This window comes from Erpetoichthys calabaricus, chromosome 4 (genome assembly GCF_900747795.2).
Source record: "Erpetoichthys calabaricus chromosome 4, fErpCal1.3, whole genome shotgun sequence".
Classification (NCBI taxonomy): domain Eukaryota; kingdom Metazoa; phylum Chordata; class Cladistia; order Polypteriformes; family Polypteridae; genus Erpetoichthys; species Erpetoichthys calabaricus.
Window position 1 is genome coordinate 84769970 of NC_041397.2, and position 22839 is coordinate 84792808.

Genomic DNA, 22839 nt, shown 5'->3' on the forward strand with positions numbered 1-22839 from the left:
GACGCCCCCTGCAGGAAGACGCCAGAGAGACCTAATTCAGTTTCCCACGGTCCCCCACAATCCATTGCTCTGTATTGGGAAAACAAGAATACGCCATTTTCGTTGGCGTGAACAGCTGAAGAGATACTGCGTACCTGGAAAGCGAGGGGTAGCCGCTAATACGTGTCTGTACACTGAGGGAGTTGAATGAACGTTCGTCAGAAGAAAATCGAGCACGGAGACCCGAACTGATGGTGAGGGCGAGTCTGCATGTCAACCCGAAATGATGGTGAGCGCGAGTCTGCATGTCAACAAACTGCGACCTGCAGGTAAGAGGCGGAGGTGCAGTAGTGGGGTTAGATATGGAGGAGACATTCTGTCAAGGGATGTCTGTCGGCCTCAAATAGGTGATGGACGAATGCACCACTTTTTTATTTAATAAAAAAAAAGAACTGCAGCTGGCGGTGCTCTGCTCCCGAGAACTAACACGGGGTGCGGTTCTGTGGCGGTCTAGTGGTTTGTTTACACTGGAGGCGAAAGTGGGCGTGTTGTCCGACGTAGCGAGTGCATCACCTGATTCATATCTGTTCGAGGTTCGTGTCTTGTCAGTCGTTGTTGTGCACAATCATAATCTGTAAAGTCGCAAGGCTAACCAATAGCTCGTCTCCGGAGTAGCACTGTGCCTCCTGTCTTTTACGCCAACCGATGTATTCATCAGGGTGAAAATCCAGCTAGTTTAATTACACGTTGTAGTTTCGTCATTGAAAATACAGAAACTGCTTATACGAGTTTGATTAACACGTTGTAGTTTCGCCATTGAAAATACAGAAACTGCTTATACGAGTTTGATGAAGTTTTCAATTAAATTTGGCAAATTTTTTCCCTTTGAGGTTTTCCTTATTTCTTTCACATGCCCATTGTTAGAGTAGCCACCTGCAGATGAGCACAACAGAATGGTTGGTTTTGCCAGTCATGTTGTAATTAATATCCTCCCAAGTGCCCATGGCCAACATCGTACAGGGACTTTTTAGTTCGTGAATGCAAAGTAGTGGTAACAGAATTTTAGCAGTTAACAGGGAAATTTGACCCATAAACATTATGAGAGAAAGGAGTGAACTGCATGTCTCTGTGTCACATTTGCAGTCCAAATACAGTACAATTCAAGTTCCATTGCAGTGACTATGTTTTAATGCATGCTTAATACACCTTAAGCTATATCAAACTAAAAAAAAGGCAATGTGCGCTTTGAGTACCTGGCTCATTCTACTTGCTTTTTGGATGTACTGATTAACTGACTCCAGCTGTATATTTGGATTCAGCAGTTTAGTTAAGTCTTACAGCTTGAATTCGTACCTGTTTTAAATCAAAATAGTTGAGCAATGAAGACAGATATATGTGTGAATGTTTAAGTAGTTGTATGGTAAGATGCTTTCAGCAGTTTTTTTCCCCTTCATGCGTAGGGTCTCACATACTGTAGTTATTTCCATGCAAAAATGGGCATGTGATTTTGTTTTGCAAAAGGAATTTTCATGCTTTTAGAAATTTCATCTTTACAGATTTTCACCAGAAGGATAGTTCTATTCAAACTAGTATGGTGCTGAGGTGTCACCCGTTGCAGGGTGGCTGCTGATAACAATTTACTATGCATTGCTTTAGCAACTGCCAAAGGTACATTTTCCGCACAACTAAGGAGAACACCTTAAGCATTACACTTTCTGTACCAGTGGTAGTAGTGCTCCTTATTCTTGGAGAAGTGCAATGTGGTTTACCAGTGTAAAGGGCAGAGTAATGCATACGTTCAGTCAGAAAAACCACATAAAAGTAAAGTGAAACAAAAAATGTTTAAAAAAAATCTGAGAGCTTTTTGAGATGACTTCATGGGTTCCAGTCAGGCACTGAGTAGCATTCAAACATAGTTTAATTGGACAAAATAACAATCTTCAGTTCAGTTTGCCCCTTCCGCATGTATTTTTAAACACATTGCTTTTATTGCTCCTTCTTTCTTTAAAGGATTATTCAATAAATAATTGAACACTGTTCGAGTTTTATTTCTCAGTTACTGGGTATCATGTAAACATGCAGTCTAAACTAATTTGTAAAAGAACTCTTAAAAGGGTTTTCTTAATCTTTCAAACACTCGATATGCACCCCTCAAGGTATACATAAATCCTGCATTGTATTTAGATTGTGTGTCTGTGTAGATGTTTGCATTGCTAATTCAACATTATCTAACAGTTGTAAGATGTCCCATTCCATGTTGCAGTATATTTACATTATTGGTGCCGTGATAAAAGCAGGTTTACCAGATGATGGCCTTTGACTATTAAAATGCCCAGTGATGTCATTATACATTTAGCTTTTGATGCAGTGTTTTCTATAGAAACATTTATTGGTCTAAAAGACAGTAGCTGCTCATGTTTTCTTCATGCACTAAACTTGAGTATGGCCGTGAAGTGTAATAGCTTATAAAGTACAGCTGCATCTCCCAGTAAGTTTGTTGTGATCTAAGCTTGTTCTTTATACTTTTAAGTTGTGCTGTGTGAGTAGTTGCTTTAATATTTTCAAAGTTTTTTTTTTTCCCAGTGTGAAAGAATGAAACGTGGCAGAAAAAGTCTTGAGGATGAGTGCAGATCACCTTTTAAAGAATTTAAGGAGGGTTGCAAGAAGGTGAAAACCACAGATGGCACCTCTTTTGACACCTTTGTGGACTGGAGCACGCTGCCACAGGATGTTGTTTTGGAAATTTTTAAATGCCTGCCCCTTTTAGACCGGGCACATGCCTCACAAGTTTGCAGAAGCTGGAACCAGGCCTTTCACATGCCAGAACTATGGAGGTGCTTTGAATTTGAACTGAGCCAGCCTGCAACATCTTACCTGAAAGCCACCCATCCTGACCTCATCAAACAGATCATTAAAAAACATTCAAACCATCTGCAGTATGTCAGTTTTAAGGTGAGTTATATGTGCAGCTTGGTTTATAATAGGTAGGAGCCAAGTACGGTCAGTTAGACCCACATCATGTCGCATAATGTATTTAGCAAATCTTTGTGGTGTTCCAAAAATAAGAATGTTACAAATGGTTATTAAAGTAGTTTTTTAAATTAACATGGGTATCTTCCAGATTAAGCATTGTCCCAGTTGAACTGACATTCAGTGTAATTTTTGGAAGAAGCTTGCTGCTATATTTTTATATGGCTATATTTAACTAAAGCGGGACAGTGCTGTAGTGGTTAGAGGTACTGCTTCATAGATCCAGTGTTGTTGAGTTCACCCTTTAGACTCACTTATGCTGTAATTGTGGCCAGCTCTTGGGAATATCAAAAGCACAACAATTGTGTTTCCAATGGTTGGAAAATGCACAGATTATGTTGAGAGCAAATACAATCTTGGTTGCGTGTACACAATAATATTTGAATAAGTAAAGTGTCTTCTGTTTTGAGTGGGTTTAAAGAGATTTCAGAAATGTTGGGGGTGAATACATTTTTTATTTTACAGTTACAGTTAGTGTTGAATTGTGTACTTCAAAGTGCTTTACAATGAAAGGCAGATAACATTTTAGTGTATTTAATTTTTATAGTAGAAATAAGAATGTGAATTAAAAAAATAACTTACCTGAAAAAGGAGAGGTGGAATAAAATTCTATTAAGCATTATACAAATTAAAAAACATAAAAAGTAAATTATTACAGTACAGATCACAACATTGAAATTTCAGAATAGTATGAAATCTTTATACACTTTCAAAGACCAAGCTTAAATGTATTCATAGCAGGATGGCACATCAGATTTGTCTGATAGTCCTTGCAACTTGAGCAACCTAGAACCAGTTACAAGGATTGCAACAAGGACTGGGCAGTGTGTTGAATTTTCAAATCAATATTTTAAAAAAGTAGGGGCTCCGCCCCCTTTTCGCTTCACTTGCCAGACCCTGGGGGCTGTGCTTCTCCATTAGAGAACAACAACAACATTTATTTCTATAGCACATTTTCATACAAACAATGTAGCTCAAAGTGCTTTACATGATGAAGAAAGAGAAAAAAGACAAATAAAAATTAGAATAAGGGAACACTAATTAACATAGAATAAAAGTAAGGTCCGATGGCCAGGGAGGACAGAAAAAAACAAAAAAACTCCGGACGGCTGGAGAAAAAAATAAAATCTGCAGGGGTTCCAAGGCCACGAGACCGCCCAGCCCTCTCTAGGCATTCTACCCAACATAAATGACGTCAATCAGTCCTCATTGTATTCAGGGTTCTCATGGAAGAACTTGATGATGACGGTCATGTGGACTTCTGGTCTTTAATCCATCAATGGAGGGACATCACGGTGCTTTGATTAGGTGGTGGTGGCGCAGATCGCCACCACAGAAAACTGGAAAAAGAACAGAAGAGAAAGTAGGGGTTAGTACGGATTTTGGAGCCACCATGAATAATAATGATAATTAATTGAATATACAGAGCATCAGGATTTAACTAAGATGAAGTTATGAGAAAGCCATGTTAAAGTAGGCCTAATGTGTTTTCAGCAGTGTTTTAAAGTGCTCCATTGTATTAGCCTGGCGAATTCCTATTGGCAGGCTATTTCAGATTTTAGGTGCATAACAGCAGAAGGCCGCCTCACCACTTCTTTTAGGTTTAGCTCTTGAAATTCTAAGGAGACACTCATTTGAACATCTAAGGTTACAACTTGGAGTGTAAGGTGTAAGACATTCCGAAATATAAGATGGAGCGAGATTATTTAAGGCTTTGTAAACCATAAGCAGTATTTTAAAGTCAATTCTAAATGACACAGGTAACCAGTGTAGTGACATCAAAACTGGGGAGATGTGCTCAGATTTTCTTTTCCTAGTTAAGATTCTGGCAGCTGCATTCTGCATGAGTTGCAATTGATTGATGTCTTTTTTGGGTAGTCCTGAGAGGAGTGCGTTACAGTAATCTAGCCGACTGAAAACAAAAGCGTGAACTAATTTTTCAGCATCTTGCAGTGTTATAAGAGATCTGACTTTTGCTATATTTCTTAAGTGAAAAAATGCTGCCCTAGTAATCTGATTAATATGCAATTTAAAATTCAGGTCAGAGTCATAGAAAGCTATTCTATTTAAAGAGATGGTATATAGAAGGGTATGCAGGGCGCAGGAAGAAGATGGTTTGATCCTTTGGTATGGTTTGGCTTGTAGTGGCTGGTTTTGGCAATTTCTAGAACATTATCACCCTATTGTTTTCCCATGGCCCTTGGACATAAGTACAAATGACCTCAACTCGGTTGGCCAGAAATCTGCACTTGACTGTATTATGAAAGGAATTGCCTAATTAATGTATCTCACATTGGAAATTATGAAAGAAAAAACTTTTAAACTTGCAGCAATACAAAAGCTTTGCATTATACTTTAGCTAAATAAATAGTTTTTTGAGATCCAAGGTATGTCTTTATAAGGAAACAGCTATTGTTTTATTGAAGACTTTGAAAATGACATTAAGGCTGATTGTAAGCGTTTTTACTAATAGGAGGTCAGACAGGCACAAATACATAGTACAAGTCTTTAGCAATGCAGAAAATTAAAAAATAAATTGTAACACACACAGGCCATATTAGGCAGTAAAGACAATTTAGAAATGTTGGATAACCAAAATACATTTCAGTGCCCACAGTGGACACACAGTTTTAATAATATTAACAGGCTTAAATTGACTAGTTTAATTCTGTAATTCAAAAGTTATTGGGGAGGAGTGTAGTGGTTGGTGAAGTTCTGAAAGAGTGCCATTCAGTCAATACATGGCTTCATGATTAGACTAAAAGTAGGACAAAGGTTTATAAATACAAAACACTGACTGTCCTGTTTTTTTCCTTCAAGGTGGACAGTAGTAAGGAATCGGCAGAGGCTGCCTGCGATATACTGTCTCAGTTAGTAAACTGTTCACTTAAAACTCTGGGGTTGATTTCAACAGCAAGGCCAAGCTTCATGGAATTACCAAAGGTAAGAGATTTGTATTTCTTATGCGGCCTTCAAGAACATATGACCTGTGTCTGTCTGTGATGGGCTGCTCAAGTCTTTTTATTTGCATTCAAGTTTTTTTTTTTCTTGTTCTTTTTTTGTAGTTTCAGTAAATTTCATTTGGGAAAAAATAAATTACAAAGTTAAACAGAAAATTGTCATTAGCAAATAATGTGTGTAATTAAATTTTATTTTATCATAGTATGCCTTTGTCTGTCATGAATGACTCTGGAAGTGCACTCTTCTGATTTTGGTTACAGCGAGACCAATGTATGAGTTAATAGTCTCTAGTGCAGTGGTAGTCCTAATGTACAGGTTTGGCTTTGCAGTGAGCTGCTTTTCTTCAGCCATGTGCAAGTTTCTCATTTCCCTGTTTTAAAGTTGTGTGATAGTGTGTAACTTCCCCCCCGGCGCTTGGTGTTCACACCTGTGGACTCCATGTCTCGCTTGTAAACATCTTTAAAGGGCAGTTTTGGGTGTCCCACTGAACTCTTCCCTGGGCAAGTTCCTCAAAAATACATTTTTTTAGGATTTAACTTTCTTGCATACATTGCACATGCCTTGTATATCAGCATGTTAGAGGACTTTGGTGTTGGAAAATCTATCAGACAAAGAAATACTGAGGATTTGAAGTGAAAACTTTGAAGTTTCTTTCTCTGTTTGTTTTGTAAAGTCTAGGGTCCACATTTATAAAACAATCATAAAAATAGATTTTACCTTAAATTCCCATGAATTTGATCATACATGAACTTTCCTGTATATCCCAGGATTTGTAAATTGTAAATTTATTTTAAAAACTTTTTTAAAACTACAAAGATTGAAAACCATGTGTAGGAAATTTTGTTTGAGCTTTTAGATCGGTGGACTGCTATTTAATGTTTTCAGGTGTATCAAAGATCAGTCTGTTCTTTTTTGTCTTCTCAGTATATCTTGAAACTAACTGACTATATTGGTACACAATTCTTACAGAAGCTTTTCATGCTGAAGCAACCAGGGAAGGTAATCGGATTATATTGCTTACCTAGAAGCAGAGAACACTGATCTCATGGTATTAGTTCCAGATAGGCATGTCTGCACTTCAAGTTCAGGTTTATTATTGTGTGCATAGAAGAATGAATGTCATACCTGCTTGTCTCCTCAGAATACAAAACCAACAAAAGACACACACACGTATTGCTTGTGCTTATTTCAGTATTAAATCAATATATTCACTTTTTGGCTTGTGGTATGTCCCCACAGTATGATATGCTTATGACTTGTACTGTACACTGTTGCTTAAAACATGCATAATAAAAACTGCAGCTTTAATAAAGTGACACTTAAAAACACAATCCTTCACAAAAATGGGAAACTCTGTGAATACACAGTGACTTAATCAAAGAAACAGTATTCTGATATTTTATCCTATGGTCAGAAATTTACCATTACAAAAGGATTCTTTTGTTCTTGTATGCACAATTGTTGCTACTTTATCAGTAGTGTTGGATGCACGCGGACATTGAGAGCAGGCCGTCCTGCTAAGATAGATAGATAGATAGATAGATAGATAGATAGATAGATAGATAGATAGATACTTTATTAATCCCAATGGGAAATTCACAAGAAGGCTCTTGTATGTAAATAGAGGAACTTAAGAGTCTCTACATGCTACAGTGCAGTGTGATTTTCTTTAAATATTCACTTCTTATCAGTATTTATTACTAATAATGTTAAAAAGTAACCATTTAAAAATATAAATATTCTGAATCTACAAGTGACACTCTTTTGATGTTTAAATTGCCAGTGTTAACAACATTTATAAAATCTGTACACCTAGAACTTTCTGCATCACATAATTTAAATTTTGCTTTTCCTGAAAAACCTTTAAACAGCACATGTAACTTTGTTTGAATTTGAGAGATAGCATATGTGAAATGCAACCAACAGAGAATTAAGTGCTGTGCATGCAAAATTTATATGAGGTCCTGGAGGTGACTTGTGGAAAGAACAAGTTCGTGCATACATAATGTTATATTTTAAAATGAAAAAACTTTTATACATTGAAAGAGTTTGGTCTTTTCACAATTGGAATCAGCATAGTGGCATTTTGTGATTAGGAAAATTAATCTATCCATTTTTGTTGCTAACATAAGTATTTAGTGATCACTACATTCTTAGTGTTGTCTCTGATAATATACCTCCCTGCAGAGTGAAGTCCTCCAGCAAATGTCACAGCACGTTTACTGCAGCAACACAGAGCTGAGTGGAAAGACATAAAATTAGACTTTTCATTTTTTGTTAAAACTAATTTAGAAGTCTATGTAAAAGTATTTATTGTAACTTTATTGTATGTGACAGCTCTAGTTGAAGTATTGTCAGTATCAGTTTATTTATAGAGCAACTTTAAGACAACATTAGCAATACTGTAACCAAAGTGCTTTACATAGACCAAACAATAAGCAAAAGACAAAACTAACAAGAAAGAAAAATGTAAGTAAAAATACATAAAACATAATATAATAACAGTAGAGTGAAACAAAACATTGACTAGGTGGGTAGGATTACGAGTAACCATGAAGATACAGAAAAGCTAAAGAATAAAAAAAAAAGTCTTCAGTCTAGTCAATTGAAGGTGAATCTTTAATGTAACAAGGTAAAGAATGCCACAAACGTGGTGCATAGGCTGCAAAAGTCCTGTCACCCTTACAGTAGTTTTATATATAGTATGGGGGACTACAAGAGACAACTGACCAGTAGACCTAAGATATCTGGAAGGTGACTGTAAAACACACAATTCAGATGGGAAGATGGGAGCATACCCATGCACTGATTTGAAAACCAGCAGCAAAATTTTAAAATCAATTTTGAAATTAATTGGCAATCAATTTAAATAAGCCAAAATTAGCAGATACAAAGAGATGTATAGAAGTAAACTGTTTACCCAGAATAACTCAACAATAACACAAATATAAAACACATAAGGAAATCTGAATGATATCCAAGTGATGTGTTTAACGTATATTTCTCACCAGCTCACCCTTTGCGACAATGTTTTCGGTTTAGGTCCTGGCCTGAGAAGTTTGTGCATGTATGTATTGATGTTTGTACATTTGGTGCCTCCCCACAACAATGGGGTATCCTTCATTATCCCAAAAATGTGTGCGTTAGGCTAATTGGTGACTTTTTTATGAGCCCTGTTGGGGTGTGCTCATTTCTTTCACCTCTTTTATTGTATAAGATCAGTTTTGTGCTTATATCATCTCATTAGTTCAGGGTTGCAAGAGATAGAACTTATCATGTGAGAAACGAGACTGGACTGGGCAGTATTTTTTGAGACTCGCACAACTCAACAGGTCAGTATAGAGCTAAATGTCTTTTGCGTTTTGGAAGAACACTGGAGTTCCTAGAGAACAATCCACATAGACCAGGGGAGAATGTACAAACAAATGCAAATACCCAGAATAGAATTCAAACCATGGATGATAAAGCTTCATCACTTGAGTGCATTTACATGCGCACAAATAATCGGTTTATGATTAATAATCCGATTAAGGCAGAAACCTGGGTTTAAATGAGCAAGTAATGTTCTGGAGTTCTACTTGGTCAAAACACTCCAACGTCATTAAACTGCACAAAAATTCATCATTCGCCATCGTGAATCCTAAAATAAGTGTGATGCCTGTGATAATTTCCTTTTGTTTTATAAATATATTTAGTCCAAGTGATACTTTGTTTATAGCTACTGTATGTGTTAATGGATTGCACATAGCACACTCTTTTCTGCTTGGCTGTGTGATTGAACCCTGCAAAGGTTACGTGTGCTTGTTGCCTTACACCTTTTGCTGCTAGAATAATAATAATGCAGGCAACACAGTATAAGTATTGGATTAGATTACTCGTTAATTTAAAAAATAACCAGACTATGTGGCACATGTTTTACCGTTACTTTCAAGATTATGTTGCTTAGTTTAGCACTTTACATTCCGCTCATTAACATAAATTTAGTGATTCTGAAATATTGAGATAGATAATTTCAGCCAGGTGAATGAATAATGCAGTTGACCAAACAACATTTGCCTCTGGAAATTTATTTTTTGGACACTTGTACCCATGGCTGCTGAAAGCATGTGCAAATCACATGCATGTGCAGGCTGACAGAGTGCAATGGATATGTTCAGACTACAACATCCTTAACCCATTTTCTCTAACCGAAATAAGGGTTTACATGGCATTTCAGAAACCAGGTCTCTGTGAATAACAGGGACACATTTAAATGTTCCTACTTTGTACTGTCTTTCCATATCCTCTTAACAATTATATTCTTATCAAATAAAAATATCCAGCATTAGATATCTTTGATTTCTTTCATCGCTTCTGGTTAGCATGGTAATTATGAAAATGAACATTGCACCATGCATAAACACTACAAGTATGATATTATTTTGTACAGCTATTAGATAAAAGCAAACCAAAAATTACAAGTTTATCTGAAGTAGTGGGTAACAATGTTTTTTTTTTTTGTTTTTTTTAAATTGTATTATTATTAAGTATTACTTATTATTTCATTGTAGGCTTTGTCATTCATGCATCCCAGTTTTATCTTAGGGACTTGCTATATTATTTCATGTGGCTCAATGTATACCTCCTGTTCACTGTCACCACTAGGGATGCACCGATACCACTTTTTTGGAAAACGAGTACGAGTACTTGCATTTCAGTACTCGCCGATACCGAGTACTTAATAAAAACATGATTTAAATTTACAGGTAACAGCTTTAGTCATATAATTTAACAAAAAAAAACAAGAAACTCTCGTCTATCCACTGGGAGGTTAAGCTAATTAGCGACACGGGGCTAACACTGCTTGTCCAATTATCCGTGGTGAAACTAAACGCAGAGGAGGCTTGCAGTAGGCTGTGGATATGTTTTTTCACGGAGTCGTGTAGTTTAGGCAGCTCCGTGTCAGTCATGTAGCGGCGGCTTGGGACATCATATCTGGGCTCCAGAACATGGAGGAGACGCAGGAATCCCACATTTTCTACCTCCGAGAGTGGCTGGTCACTCAATGCAATGTACTCGATAATTGCCTGTGTTATTTTCACAGCACGTGGATTGTCTCTGGACATTTTCTCTCGTCTTGCAAGAGTTTGCGTGGGTTGTGTTGGTTTAGAAGCGTGGGTAAACTCTTTGTACTCGTTGTCGTGTTGGGATTTTAGGTGCTTGATTAAATTACTTGTGTTAAATGCGCTACCTTTTGAGCCTCCTCTGGACAATTTCGCTGAGCACAATTTGCAGTCCGCCTTTGTTTTGTCGTCTTCATTCACTTTGAAATAGTTCCACACGGCTGACATCTCTCGCCTCGCCTTCTCCCCCTCTGAGCTGCAGCCGGGGCCTGGGGCGGGCACTCGGCGCCTGTGATTAACCTCTTACACGCCGCTCAAACATAGACATTTCTCAGACCGTGGTATCGGTCCCCCGGTATCGGGGGACTTTTAACGAGTATGAGTACTTTAGAAAATGTGGTATCGAGGGCCGATACCAGATACCCGTTTCGGTATAGGTGCATCCCTAGTCACCACACAAGATATTTCTTCATGTGCAGACTGTTACATTTATTATGTTGTACTTAAACCTTTTTGTCAGTCTAAACTGTTCTTTGACAAGTGTAAGTACTTAATGGAAAACCTACCAGTCCTGTTGTCTGTTGTGCCCTATTTTCTAAAATTTGTTTTTATTGATTAGTTGTTGCCCTGTTTTCATTTACCTCTGGTGGCGTTATAAAATTCACTTACGGACATTTTAGATATTAATGAGTTGTGAACATTCACTTCTTATTGCATACTCTTTCATCATTTTATTTTTTATTTGTTGTCTAGTTTTGCTCATTTGTGTCAGGATAAATAGTATTCTTTGTTAATCTAAAATCCCTTCACATCGTCTCTATCATGTAATTCTTGCCAAATCTTTTGTGGTTTGATATCCCCTCAGTAGTTACTTATGATTCTGACCACATGGGAATGCATCTTTCAATCCATAAACTTCATTGGTGAAGGATTTTGGAATGGATTTTAAAGTATTAGTGGTTATAATTTAGCTTTGTTCATCTTTTGATTATGTAGGATTGGATTGAAGACTAGAAAGTAGGCTCTTCGCATACTTAATTTATTATCCTGTGTGAGAAGCAGCCCGGAAACAGACAGACGGACATCATTTTAAAGTCCACCATACGTTTATTTCCCATATTTACAAGGTCCATAAGTGCACAACCCCAGTGCCTCCAGCACCAATCTCCCCAAAGTCCAAGCCTCTCTTCCAGTGCCTGCTTCCTTCAGGCCACCTCCACTCTCCTTCACTCAGAACCTTGTCCACTCCTCGCCTGACTCCAGTCATCGTTTGCCGGGAGGCGGCCCCTCTTAAACATGCCCAGATGGGCTCCAGGTGATTCCAGACACTTCCCCGGACACTCCCCTGTGTAGCGGAAGTGCCGGCTGTGCTCCCAGAAGCCCTCCGGGTGTCCCCAGTCTTCTTCCCCCCAGCACTTCCTGGTGTGACGGAAGTGCTGGGGGGCCGGGTCCTTCAGGCATGGGGGCGCCCCCTGGCGGAGACCACGGGCCACTACAGGGTTAGGCTTCCAAGCCCTGCACCCGTGGCCCCCAAAGGAACCAGGGCGGTCGCCCCCTCGTGGTCTGGAGGAGGCATGAGCCCTCCTCCTGTCTTCCCAGGCATCCTGGCTGGGTGCCACCCCCAGCCGCATGCCACACCTGTTTCGAGAGTGTCATTATTTGAACCTAAACAGTGTCTTTTCCTACATCTCTATGGGATCTACAATCAGTGGTGATAGCATGGAGATGAAAGAAAAGTCCCTACCCAGCAGTTATGCCTTTGACCGTTTATAAGCTAGGATACCTTTCTGGGTTTTTCACATTGTCATAATGTTATTAGATGTTTGTCCCACTATTTTAAGATTTAGCAATTGTCCAAAATGATTTGGTCAAACCCAAGCTCTCTTTGTACATCTGTATGGCTCTCTGATCAAGAGGGCTAGAGCATGCTTCTTTTTCACACCCTCTATCCTGTAATAAATAAGCCAGTGAAAAAATAGATGGATGGATGCATAGAAGCAAAAGCTAATTCTGTGTTTCTGTCCACAGTCATATTTTATTTCAGCCTTGACTGTAGTGTTTGTCAACTCGAAATCCCTCTCTTCACTGAAGATTGATGACACACCTGTAGATGATCCCTCTCTTAAGGTGTTGGTGGCAAACAACAGTGATACCTTGAAACTCCTAAAGATGAGCAGCTGTCCACATGTATCTCCAGCTGGTAGGTGTAACAGTTATGGTACTGAAGTAGTCTTACCTACTCTTCGTTTTACAAATCAAGTGATTAGTATAGTGGACTGGACTTAATAAGATGAGTTGCACTCATTTTGGTAGTGTTTCCTATTCAAAAACATACTGTAATAATAATAATTCCTTACATTTATATAGCATTTTTCTCACTACTCAAAGTGTTTCAGTGAGTGGGGAGCCACTTCAGCCACAACTAATGTGTAGCATCCACCTGAATGATGTGTGATGGCAGCCAATTATGTTCACCACACATTAGCAGTTAGGTGATGAAGTGGTGAGAGAGACAATTCGAGACAGGGGATAATTAGAGGGTCAGAATGACTAGGCCATGGTGGCAATTTTGCCTGGACATCAGGCTATACCCTACTGTTTACCAAGGATGCCAATGGATTTTTTCTGACCACAGGAGCTCAGTTTTATGTTTCATCTGAAAGACAGTGTTCACATCACTGCACTGGGGCATTGGGATCAACATTCAGACCACAGGGTAAGTGCCCCCTGCTGGCCCATCCAAGTAGTGCTTAGTTCCAGGTGGGTAACCTGTGCCAAAGAGCATATGGTATGACTGCTAGCTTACTGTACTTACATAGATGTGGGCATCAGGAATATAAATGCTCCATATATGTTAAATGATGTGTATAACAGCACTGGAGAATTAAAAGGAGTGCCATACTTTTTCCATGTATTGTCTCTGTTTTGATCATTTCTCCTACCCACACTTTTAGCCAAGAAACTTTTTCATTTCTAGCATAAATTTTATATCATCTTTTACTCATCCGTTGTGCCAAATCAGGTGACAAAGAGACAAAACAGGCCATATAACATTTCTAGGCAGCCATTTACATTAGAGGATAACTTATCAAAGTTATTTCTTTACAAACTTGTTATATATGTGTTTGCCATGCAAAATTGTGTTCTAAATTTAGGTGTCTTCTACAAATTGAAAAAAAAAAACCTTGATTGCATTGGCATTTTACATTGAAGGCTATAGGGCACAAAGGAAAACACAAAAATTTGACAAATATGTCATTTTTCCAAGCCAAGACAGTTTTTGACAAAAGCAGTATTCATTATTAAAATAGATGAAAAACAATGCTTAACAATATGACAAAATGTAGCAAAATAATAAAATTCTTTTTAATTTCAGTTGCTGAAAAGTGAAAAGAAAATGTAAGATCACCTCTTGAAGACAATTGAAATTGTAATTCCAATATAGAATAAATTCACTATATTAAAATTAATTGCAGGTAAACAAATAAAATACTATGTCAGACTTGCTTGATCCAACTCAGGTTTGCATGGGCACAGGTCCTGTTTAGCAGTACTGAGAACAAGGCTTGAAACAGCAATGCCTAAGATGTTGGCCCATTGCAGGGTCACCTCAAGCATATACCCACATTTGCACTACATTAGAATCTCTGTTCAATTTAATCTGCGAGTCTTTGGGGATAAGAAAGGAACACTGGAACACCTGGAGGAAAGTCTACAGAGATGTAGGAGAACATGCAGACCACACTCAGCCAACAACTTGGTGCAGGATTCAAACCCCAGATGCTGGATTTGTACACTGGCATTGCTGACTACTGTGCTACCTTGCTTCCTGTAAGCATAAAGTAATGAAAGACAAAATTTGTTTCTAATTATTTTCTCACCAAAATGTAAAGGAATACAACATAGTTATTTGTTTTCTGACTAAGAGAAATCCTAATCTTTCTTTCGTATGTTGTAGTCTGCCTGCATGTCCTTTATTCACCTCAAGATGTACAGTCAGATAAGTCACATGGTTTGACAGCTTTTCTCACAGCTTATGCAATGCCGCAAGGGGCATGTCATACAAGATGGTGTGATTAAACACTATAAAAGATATTTATTAACATTATAGCTAGATCTAAAGCATTTCATGTTATTGGATTGTATTAGACATTTCCTAAATGCAATGGAATTTTTTTAAAACTTAGCCAGTTCTGGATCCCATGTTTGTTGTTTTAAAGATTGTAATAATTGGTGAATTTCTTTCTTTTAGGTATCCTTTGTGTTGCAGATCAGTGCCATGGCTTACGAGAGCTTGCTCTGAACTACTATTTATTAAGTGATGAGTTGCTACTGGCTTTGTCCTCAGAGAAGCATGCGAACTTGGAACATCTCCGCATTGATGTGATGAGTGACAATCCTGGACAGACACAGTTTCACACTATTCAGAAGAGCAGTTGGGATGCCCTCATGAGGCACTCACCAAAATTCAATTTGGTCATGTACTTTTTCCTTTATGAAGAAGAGTTTGGCCCTTTTTTCCGATATGAAATCCCTGTCACTCATCTCTACTTTGGTCATTCTGTTAGTAAGGATGTGCTAGGTAGAGTGGGCATGACCTGCCCTAGATTGGTAGAGCTTGTTGTATGCGCCAATGGGCTGAGACCTTTAGATGAGGAGTTAATCCGCATTGCTGAACGTTGCAAACAACTCTCTGCAGTTGGACTAGGTGAGTGTAAAGTATCCTGCAGTGCTTTTGTGGAATTTGTGAAAATGTGTGGAGGCCGGCTATCCCAGCTTTCTATAATGGAGGAGGTACTCATTCCAGACCACAGGTACAATCTGGAGCAAATACACTGGGAGGTCTCCAAGCACTTAGGCCGGGTCTGGTTTCCTGATATGATGCCTACATGGTGAAAGGCTGATGGATACAACCTGAAATGTATCATTGTTAAAACATTTTGTAACAACAAATAAAGGACAATCATTTAGTGATTTGTGATAATAGTAACAGCACACTCACAATCCACAGTTTTTGTGCTTTATATATCTAAGCCTGCTCAATGAATTCACGAATACACTTTTAAGTGCAGTAGTGCTTAGGTGATATCTTGTGAATAGTTTGTGTTATTCACTGAAATGGTGTCCAGCTGGCTGAACAGTTGAAGGCAACATATTAGGAATGATTGACTTTGTTTTCTTTGGCAGGAACAGAGGTTGACCTACTGACAAACATTATTTTATAAGCAATGAAAATATTTGTAAATATTGTACAATTGTCCAACTCCTAATTGTGCACACTTTGTGCTCTTTTATACATATTTGAACTTTGTACATTCCAGAAAAATGTTTTTGTTTCTTTTAGTCTGGGTACATATATGATTCTGGCCAGTTTCAGCAATGATATTGTAGAAAAGTGCAGGCCAAATTTCAGACTCGGCCTGCACATAAGGAAACGTGTGAAGAATCTGTTGCAGTCGGCAGATAGCTCGGAAATATGTTGTAAGGCCTAAAATTGTAAGGTAGTGTTAATTATTGAGCTAATTGTATAGTATGTATATAAGTGAGCATTTTAGTGTATATATCATATGACTGAAGTCTGTTTATATATATATATATATATATATATATATATATATATATATACACACACATACACACACACACACACCCACCCACCCCTATACATATAGTATGTATACAGCGATCATTCACAATTTTAAAACCACTTGCCTAATACTGTGTAGGTCCCCCTTGTGCTGCCACAACAGCTCTGACCTGTTGAGGCATGGACTCCACAAGACCTCAAGGTGTGCTGTGGTATCTGGCAAGTATGTGCTGTGTGCTCAAGGTGTGCTGTGGTATCACCAAGTCGCTAGCAGCAGATCCTTTAAACCCTGTAAGTTGCAAGGTGGGGCCTCCGTGGAGTGAACTTGTTTTTCCAGCACATCCCACAGATGCTCGATCGGGTTGAGATCTGGACAATTTTGAGGTTAAGGCAACGCCTTGAATTCTTTATGTTCTTCAGACTATTCCTGAGCAATTTCTGCAGTGTGTCAGGGCACAACTGCTGAAAGAGGCCATGGCCATCAGGAAATATTGTTGCAATGAAATGATGCATGTAATCTGGAACAATCTAAATGATGGTGGTACGTGTCAAAGTAGCATCTACATGAATCCTGGGAAGCAAAGTTTCCCAGCATCACATTGTCACCGTCAGCTTGCCTTCTTCCCATTGTGTATCCTGCTACCATCTCTTCCCCAGGTAAAAAACACACGTGGCTATTCATATGGTCTAAAAGAAAATGTGATTCATCGGACCAGGCAGCCTTTCTCCATTGCTCTATAAACCGGCCGTGACACTCATGTCCATAGTAGGTGCATTCAACAGTAAACAGGGGTCAGCATGGAAACTCTGACTAGTCTGCAGCTACGTCAACCCATATGCAATAGGCCTGTGTATTCTGAGCCCTTTCTCTCATGGTTAGCATTTAGTTTTCATCAGTTTGTGCTACAGTAGTGCCTCTGTTGGACCAGACCTGATGGGCTAGCCTTTGCTCCCCACGTGCATAAATTAGCCATGGGAGCTCATGATTTTGTTGCCAGTTTACCAGTCGTCTAACATTTGTATTAAGTACTAACCACTGCATACCAGGAACACCCCACAAGACCTACCATTTTGGAGATGTTCTGGCCCTTGTCAAAGTCACTCAGATTCTTATGCTTGTCCATTTTTCCTTCTTCCAACGCATCACCTTCAAGAAGTGACTGTTTAGTTGCTACCTAATCTATCCCACCCACTAACAGGTGCCCATTGTAATGAGATAATCAAAGTTAATTCACTTCATCTGTCGGTGGTTTTAATACTGTGGCTCATATGTCTGTGTGTGTGTGTGTATATATATATATATATATATATATATATAAAATAAAAAATGAACAACAGTCTCAAGTGCTTAATAGCTTATCTAAAAAAACAATCATTCTAAAAAGTATTATTTGATATACTGTATATAATATATGCATATCCATAGTGATTTGCTGCTTAATGTGTATTTTTCAAGGAAGCTTCAGAAAAGTGACCACAAAAGCGGGTTCTGATTTGGATTGTGTTGCATTTGCTGCAAATCTTTGGCAGCTCTCCCAGTAGATGTAGTGTGTTGTGTTATTTTCTAGTGTGTACAGTATGTGCTGGTTATTGCTTCAGTTTATGATGATTCTCTCTTAAAGTAGTTCCATTTGAAGGCATTGAGCTGTGTCTTTGAAGTACACTCTGAAGTACCCCGGTCTCCATCGGGGTTGCTTTACTTGAATCAGTATTTCACACACCACCAAAGATAAGCAGTGCTGCAGTTTTGTTTGCCTTATCTTGTCCTCATTTGTTTCTCCAATCTGTTTTTCAACTTTGTGCTAATGTATTCTCACTTTAATTTTGATTATAGTAGTTGCAAAAATACTTCTAGCAAACAATAATGCATACTAAAATGATAAAAGGAGTCTAATTTCTCAAAGAGGCCTTTGTGCTAAATCCACTAAATAAATAGATGTCATGCATGACTTTCCATGCAGGTCCTTTCCTTGTAGTTAAGGCTGTAAACTGTACTTATGTGACTTATTCTGTGATCTTTATGGCTTGCGATTCAAAGTGAGGCAATTGAAGGTCAGCAATAAATATGCAAAAACATGAATAGCAGATGTCTATATAATATTTACACATAACTGGCACAATAATGCGTGTGTTGTTTTTGTGAACTTTTTTTTTGTAATTACCCCCTCATCCCAACTTCTGAAAATTTCACACACAAAACATTCACCCTTTACTGCCCTGGCAAGTAAAAAAGGGACTTTTACAACTGTGAATACTAGCAGTGTCAGCCGCACAGCCGAGCACTTGCATGTGTTCATTATCATGCTACAGCCGTCACTGTCAGGGTGTAGAGGTGTACTTGTTAATCCCAGCTACAGAGAGTTCTCACTCATCTAGGTTTTAGGAAAGTATACTGGGAGTCTATTAGCTTGATATCAGTTTGGGGGTTAAAGGACTAAAGTGGAGTCCTCCATTAGAAGGGATCTGCAGTAGTCTGGGTAGGTCCATGTTAACATGTGGAAGTGTCCAGGCTATATCCATAAAGGCTCCAGAGACTCCGTCTTGTGTGCAGTTTGTTGTGAAGGCTCAGGAACCCGGCTTGAATTGTGAATGCTGGGACCAGCCTGGCATCTGTTCAGCTTGTTGTGAGGCTGCCTTAGATCTTTCAAAAGTTGTCGTCTGGTTCTGAATACTCGCACTGTAAATGGCTCTACAGCAGTGTTTCCCAACCTCGGTCCTGGGGACCCCCTGTTGCTGCAGGTTTTTGTTCTAACCAGATTCCTAATCAGTGACAACACCTGATAGCACTGATCTCATTTAATTAGCTGCTATTATTTTTCTTTTATCCTGCATTCAGAAAAGCACCGCAGTGTGATTTTTACATTTATAAGACATTTAGAAATATTTCTGCTTTTGCTATAGATTTAAATGCTGAACTCTCTTTAGTTGATTTCATTATATTTTGCCCTTTCTCTGTGCAGTTTTCCCCCTTCATTGTATCTTATTAATGACAATTAAAAACGAGCAGAGCAGACACCCAGGCGAACAACACGGAATAATCAAAGGCCAGAACTACTTTAGCATCAGACCCACTAATAAGTAAGTAATTGATTAATGAATGAAAATTAGAACACCTAGAAAAGCAGAATGAAATTTAAGATGAAAATATTGTAAAAAGAAAAAAATACATTATTCCCATATAACTGCTTGGTACATTTTTATATATTTATATATAATAAATATATATATATATATTACCAAACTTAGTTTTCTAATTTCTGTATTGTTCCCAAAACACAGAACTTGGGAAAGTTCACAGAGCTCACTTAATTAGCCCAGGAGTCCAATTAAAAACAGAAGCTGGTTGGAACAAAACCCTGCAGCCACAGTGGGCCCCCAGGACCGAGTTGGGAAGCACTGCTCTATATCAGTGGTCCCCAACCTTTTTGACAGCAAGGACCACTTTATTAGATGCAAATTTTTCCACGGACCGGTCGGGGGGGGGGCAGTTTTATACACAATTTACATAACATTTCTATTATTATTAAAGTTATTAAGCAGTTCGCATACATTTGCAATCTGAGATTTTTCTTCTTTTTTTGCATATAACAAAGACATATGCTTTACATTTGCCAATCCAACAGATTGCACATCACAAACATTAACACTGCTATCTTTTTTTCGTGTCTGCCGTTTCTATAGGAGGGTGACAATGAGTTAAATTCCAATGGATGTTTTCTGTTTTTTCCAATGTTTCTGTTTGGGGATCATTGTGCAAACGTGCACAACTGAGCTGCGACCACAGATCTAACTGCTCTGTGGATGATTCGTTCAAGCATTTCAAGGTCACTTCGTTGTAATGAAAGCATCTGCTGAATGTACTTCGTAGTAACGTGATTTCTACAGACTCATGTCATATGGGGAAACTGTCGGGACCATAAAAATACTTTGTTGTAATACTCTCTCACCTCGGTCTCTCTCCTCTCTCTGCACCGCTGCAAAGCCCCGCCCACCAAGCGTTCTGAAAAATCTGAGTCTCCATTGCCGGCAGTTCTCTCGCGGCCCGGCTGTCAGACGGCTGCGGACCGGGGGTTGGGGACCCCTGCTCTAGAGGACAACATGAGTGCGCTTGTGCTTTCTGCTGACTTTACAAGGTAGAGTCAACTTATTCTCTGTGAAATATGCTATATATAGCTTGTACAGTTTGCAGTCCATTTCCTGAAATTTTGCAAATCTATCATGGTATATGGTATATTTTTCTACTTAAAAAGGCGCTTTTCATTATTTGAAAATTAGTATAGTAGTATCATTTCTTTATAAAAAATGTCAAGGTTTAGCAAACAAAAAGCTGATTTATAATAATACACTGGAGACGACATTGATGCTTACTCTGAGTATCTTCTATTAGCATCAAAATGTATAGTTTTAGAGGTGAATATTCTTCCATGATATTTATTAACATTTGGTTGAATTCATTTTCATTATGTATTATTTTATGCAATGGTACTGAAGAATTAAAGCGTGGCGTTTCCATGGTCCTTACCCCACTAGTGCTTTTGCTCTTCTTCATAACGTGTTGCTCCCATCAAATATGGCTGAGCAGCATTGCAGACAAGTGAAGTAGCGGAGCTCCTATGTAATGTGCTGTCAGGTTGTGGGTGTCCAGTGGTGGAACTTGAAGACAACCGTGAACCTGTGATGTCCTGACATGGAAGGAGAATGTTGGGCACGTGAATTGGTGTAGGTGAGCGATGGGGGAAAGGGAAGATAAAACAGACCTTGTACTAAGACACTACTTGCAAGTCTGCCAATTTGAAAAGAACTTATTGTTGGTCAAAATATGGAATCTGTAAACCATTCATTTTAAGTACATTATTTTAAAGTGTGTCCGTTTGATTCTTTGGTCTTCGTGATAAAATTCAACATTGTTGGAGTGTGTGTACACATCAGGTTGGATTGCTTTATTTTCTCTGTTTCCAAATTCAAGGCCGTTGGCTCGTTTAACATTTTCAACCCTGCGTAGCCCAGTTCAGGGTCTGGACAATGCCATTGTGCCCTCTGCCACACAATCAGTAATTACTGATCCATCAGTACACCCCACCTCGCCATGAATTGGAATGAGTGGGTATGCAAATCATCAATGCATCAACTGTTCATTTGACTTGTTCATTGAGGATTATGTAGTGAAGAACTGAAGGAGGCCCGTCATACTGTATTTGCTGTGTTTATTTTATTATTATTTTTATGATTTTAACTTTTAGTCTTCCATCCATTGATTGTATTTAACCATTTTTGTTTCAGGACATCACTTTCTCCTTCCTGCATTCTGTAGCCCTGTCCTCTGTGTAAAAAGCAGACACATTTCTGCCACACAAGGATGAATTAATCAAATTAAAATGTATTGGATCATACAGAATAATATGAAATCTGGTGTTGAGGACTGAGGTGTCTTAGTCTTTGGTGCTTCCCCCCAGCATGTACTTGTGAAAAGTGTTATTTTGTTGAGTTGGCATCCACTTTATTCCAGAAAGCAGACTGCTGAATGTTTGTTAGCATCCAAGTAGTTCTCTGGTCCTTGGGGGTCCTGCCACAAAACGCTGCACCTTCTTACAGTGCCATCCTCTGCCTGGCAATGCTGTTAGCTTTGTTTCTAATTCAGTTAAAAACGCCTTTGCTTTGCACAGCATTATGTAACTGACAGCTGGATTTGCCACAAATAGAAATGATTTGGGAGAAAAGAGATGAGAGTTGCGCCTTTATGGCAGGTGCATTTTCAGTACCAGCACGTTGGGTGTCCTTCGGTGCACAAGCTGTGGATTTGGAGGGGCTTCTTTATCTTGGCTTTGGACCCTGCAGTGAGAGGTACTCACAGTCTGATGTGACCAGTAGGAGGCCATAGCTCTTCTTTATAATTGATGCTTTTCATATTTAATCTTAAAGACTTACTAAAGAAAGTGATTACTGGATTCAGCTTAACTTGCCTGTCCAATCAATTCAAATTTGAAAAATAAGCACTTTTAAAGATATGCTTTAAATGTCCTAACTTGTTCTTTAAATATTTTTCTCTTTATTCTTTCTCTTCTGTATTGCTATAAAAAGCAAATGGATAGCAAAATGTGAGTCTGTTAAATGGCTTTTCTAACTTTTTTCTCCAGTTGTCTGTTTAAACAGTTTGAAAATAATAAATTACTCCGCAGCAGA

At 38.5% G+C, this 22839-nt stretch overlaps 1 protein-coding gene across 2 annotated transcripts; it reads left to right on the forward strand.

The window, feature by feature from the left end:
* Positions 1-87: 87 nt before the first annotated feature.
* Positions 88-21495, forward strand: fbxl3a (F-box and leucine-rich repeat protein 3a). Of its 2 annotated transcripts, none has more exons than XM_028799588.2 (5): positions 88-308; positions 2563-2931; positions 5830-5952; positions 13101-13272; positions 15325-21495. In XM_028799588.2, the coding sequence occupies exons 1-5, from the start codon at positions 285-287 to the stop codon at positions 15966-15968; spliced, it is 1332 nt and encodes a 443-aa protein (XP_028655421.1). In that variant the 5' UTR covers positions 88-284; the 3' UTR covers positions 15969-21495. The 2 variants fall into 2 exon arrangements, with proteins under 2 accessions (XP_028655421.1, XP_051782839.1); XM_051926879.1 differs by having other exon boundaries at positions 90-233.
* Positions 21496-22839: the final 1344 nt, after the last annotated feature.

What these genes read in the sequence shown, in the direction of transcription:
- fbxl3a (XM_028799588.2), top strand. Translation starts at nt 285, where the DNA reads ATGTCAACAAACTGCGACCTGCAG. An exon ending in CAACAAACTGCGACCTGCAG is followed by an intron (nt 309 to 2,562) that starts GTAAGAGGCGGA and finishes TTTTTTTCCCAG; the next exon opens with TGTGAAAGAATGAAACGTGG. An exon ending in TGCAGTATGTCAGTTTTAAG is followed by an intron (nt 2,932 to 5,829) that starts GTGAGTTATATG and finishes TTTTCCTTCAAG; the next exon opens with GTGGACAGTAGTAAGGAATC.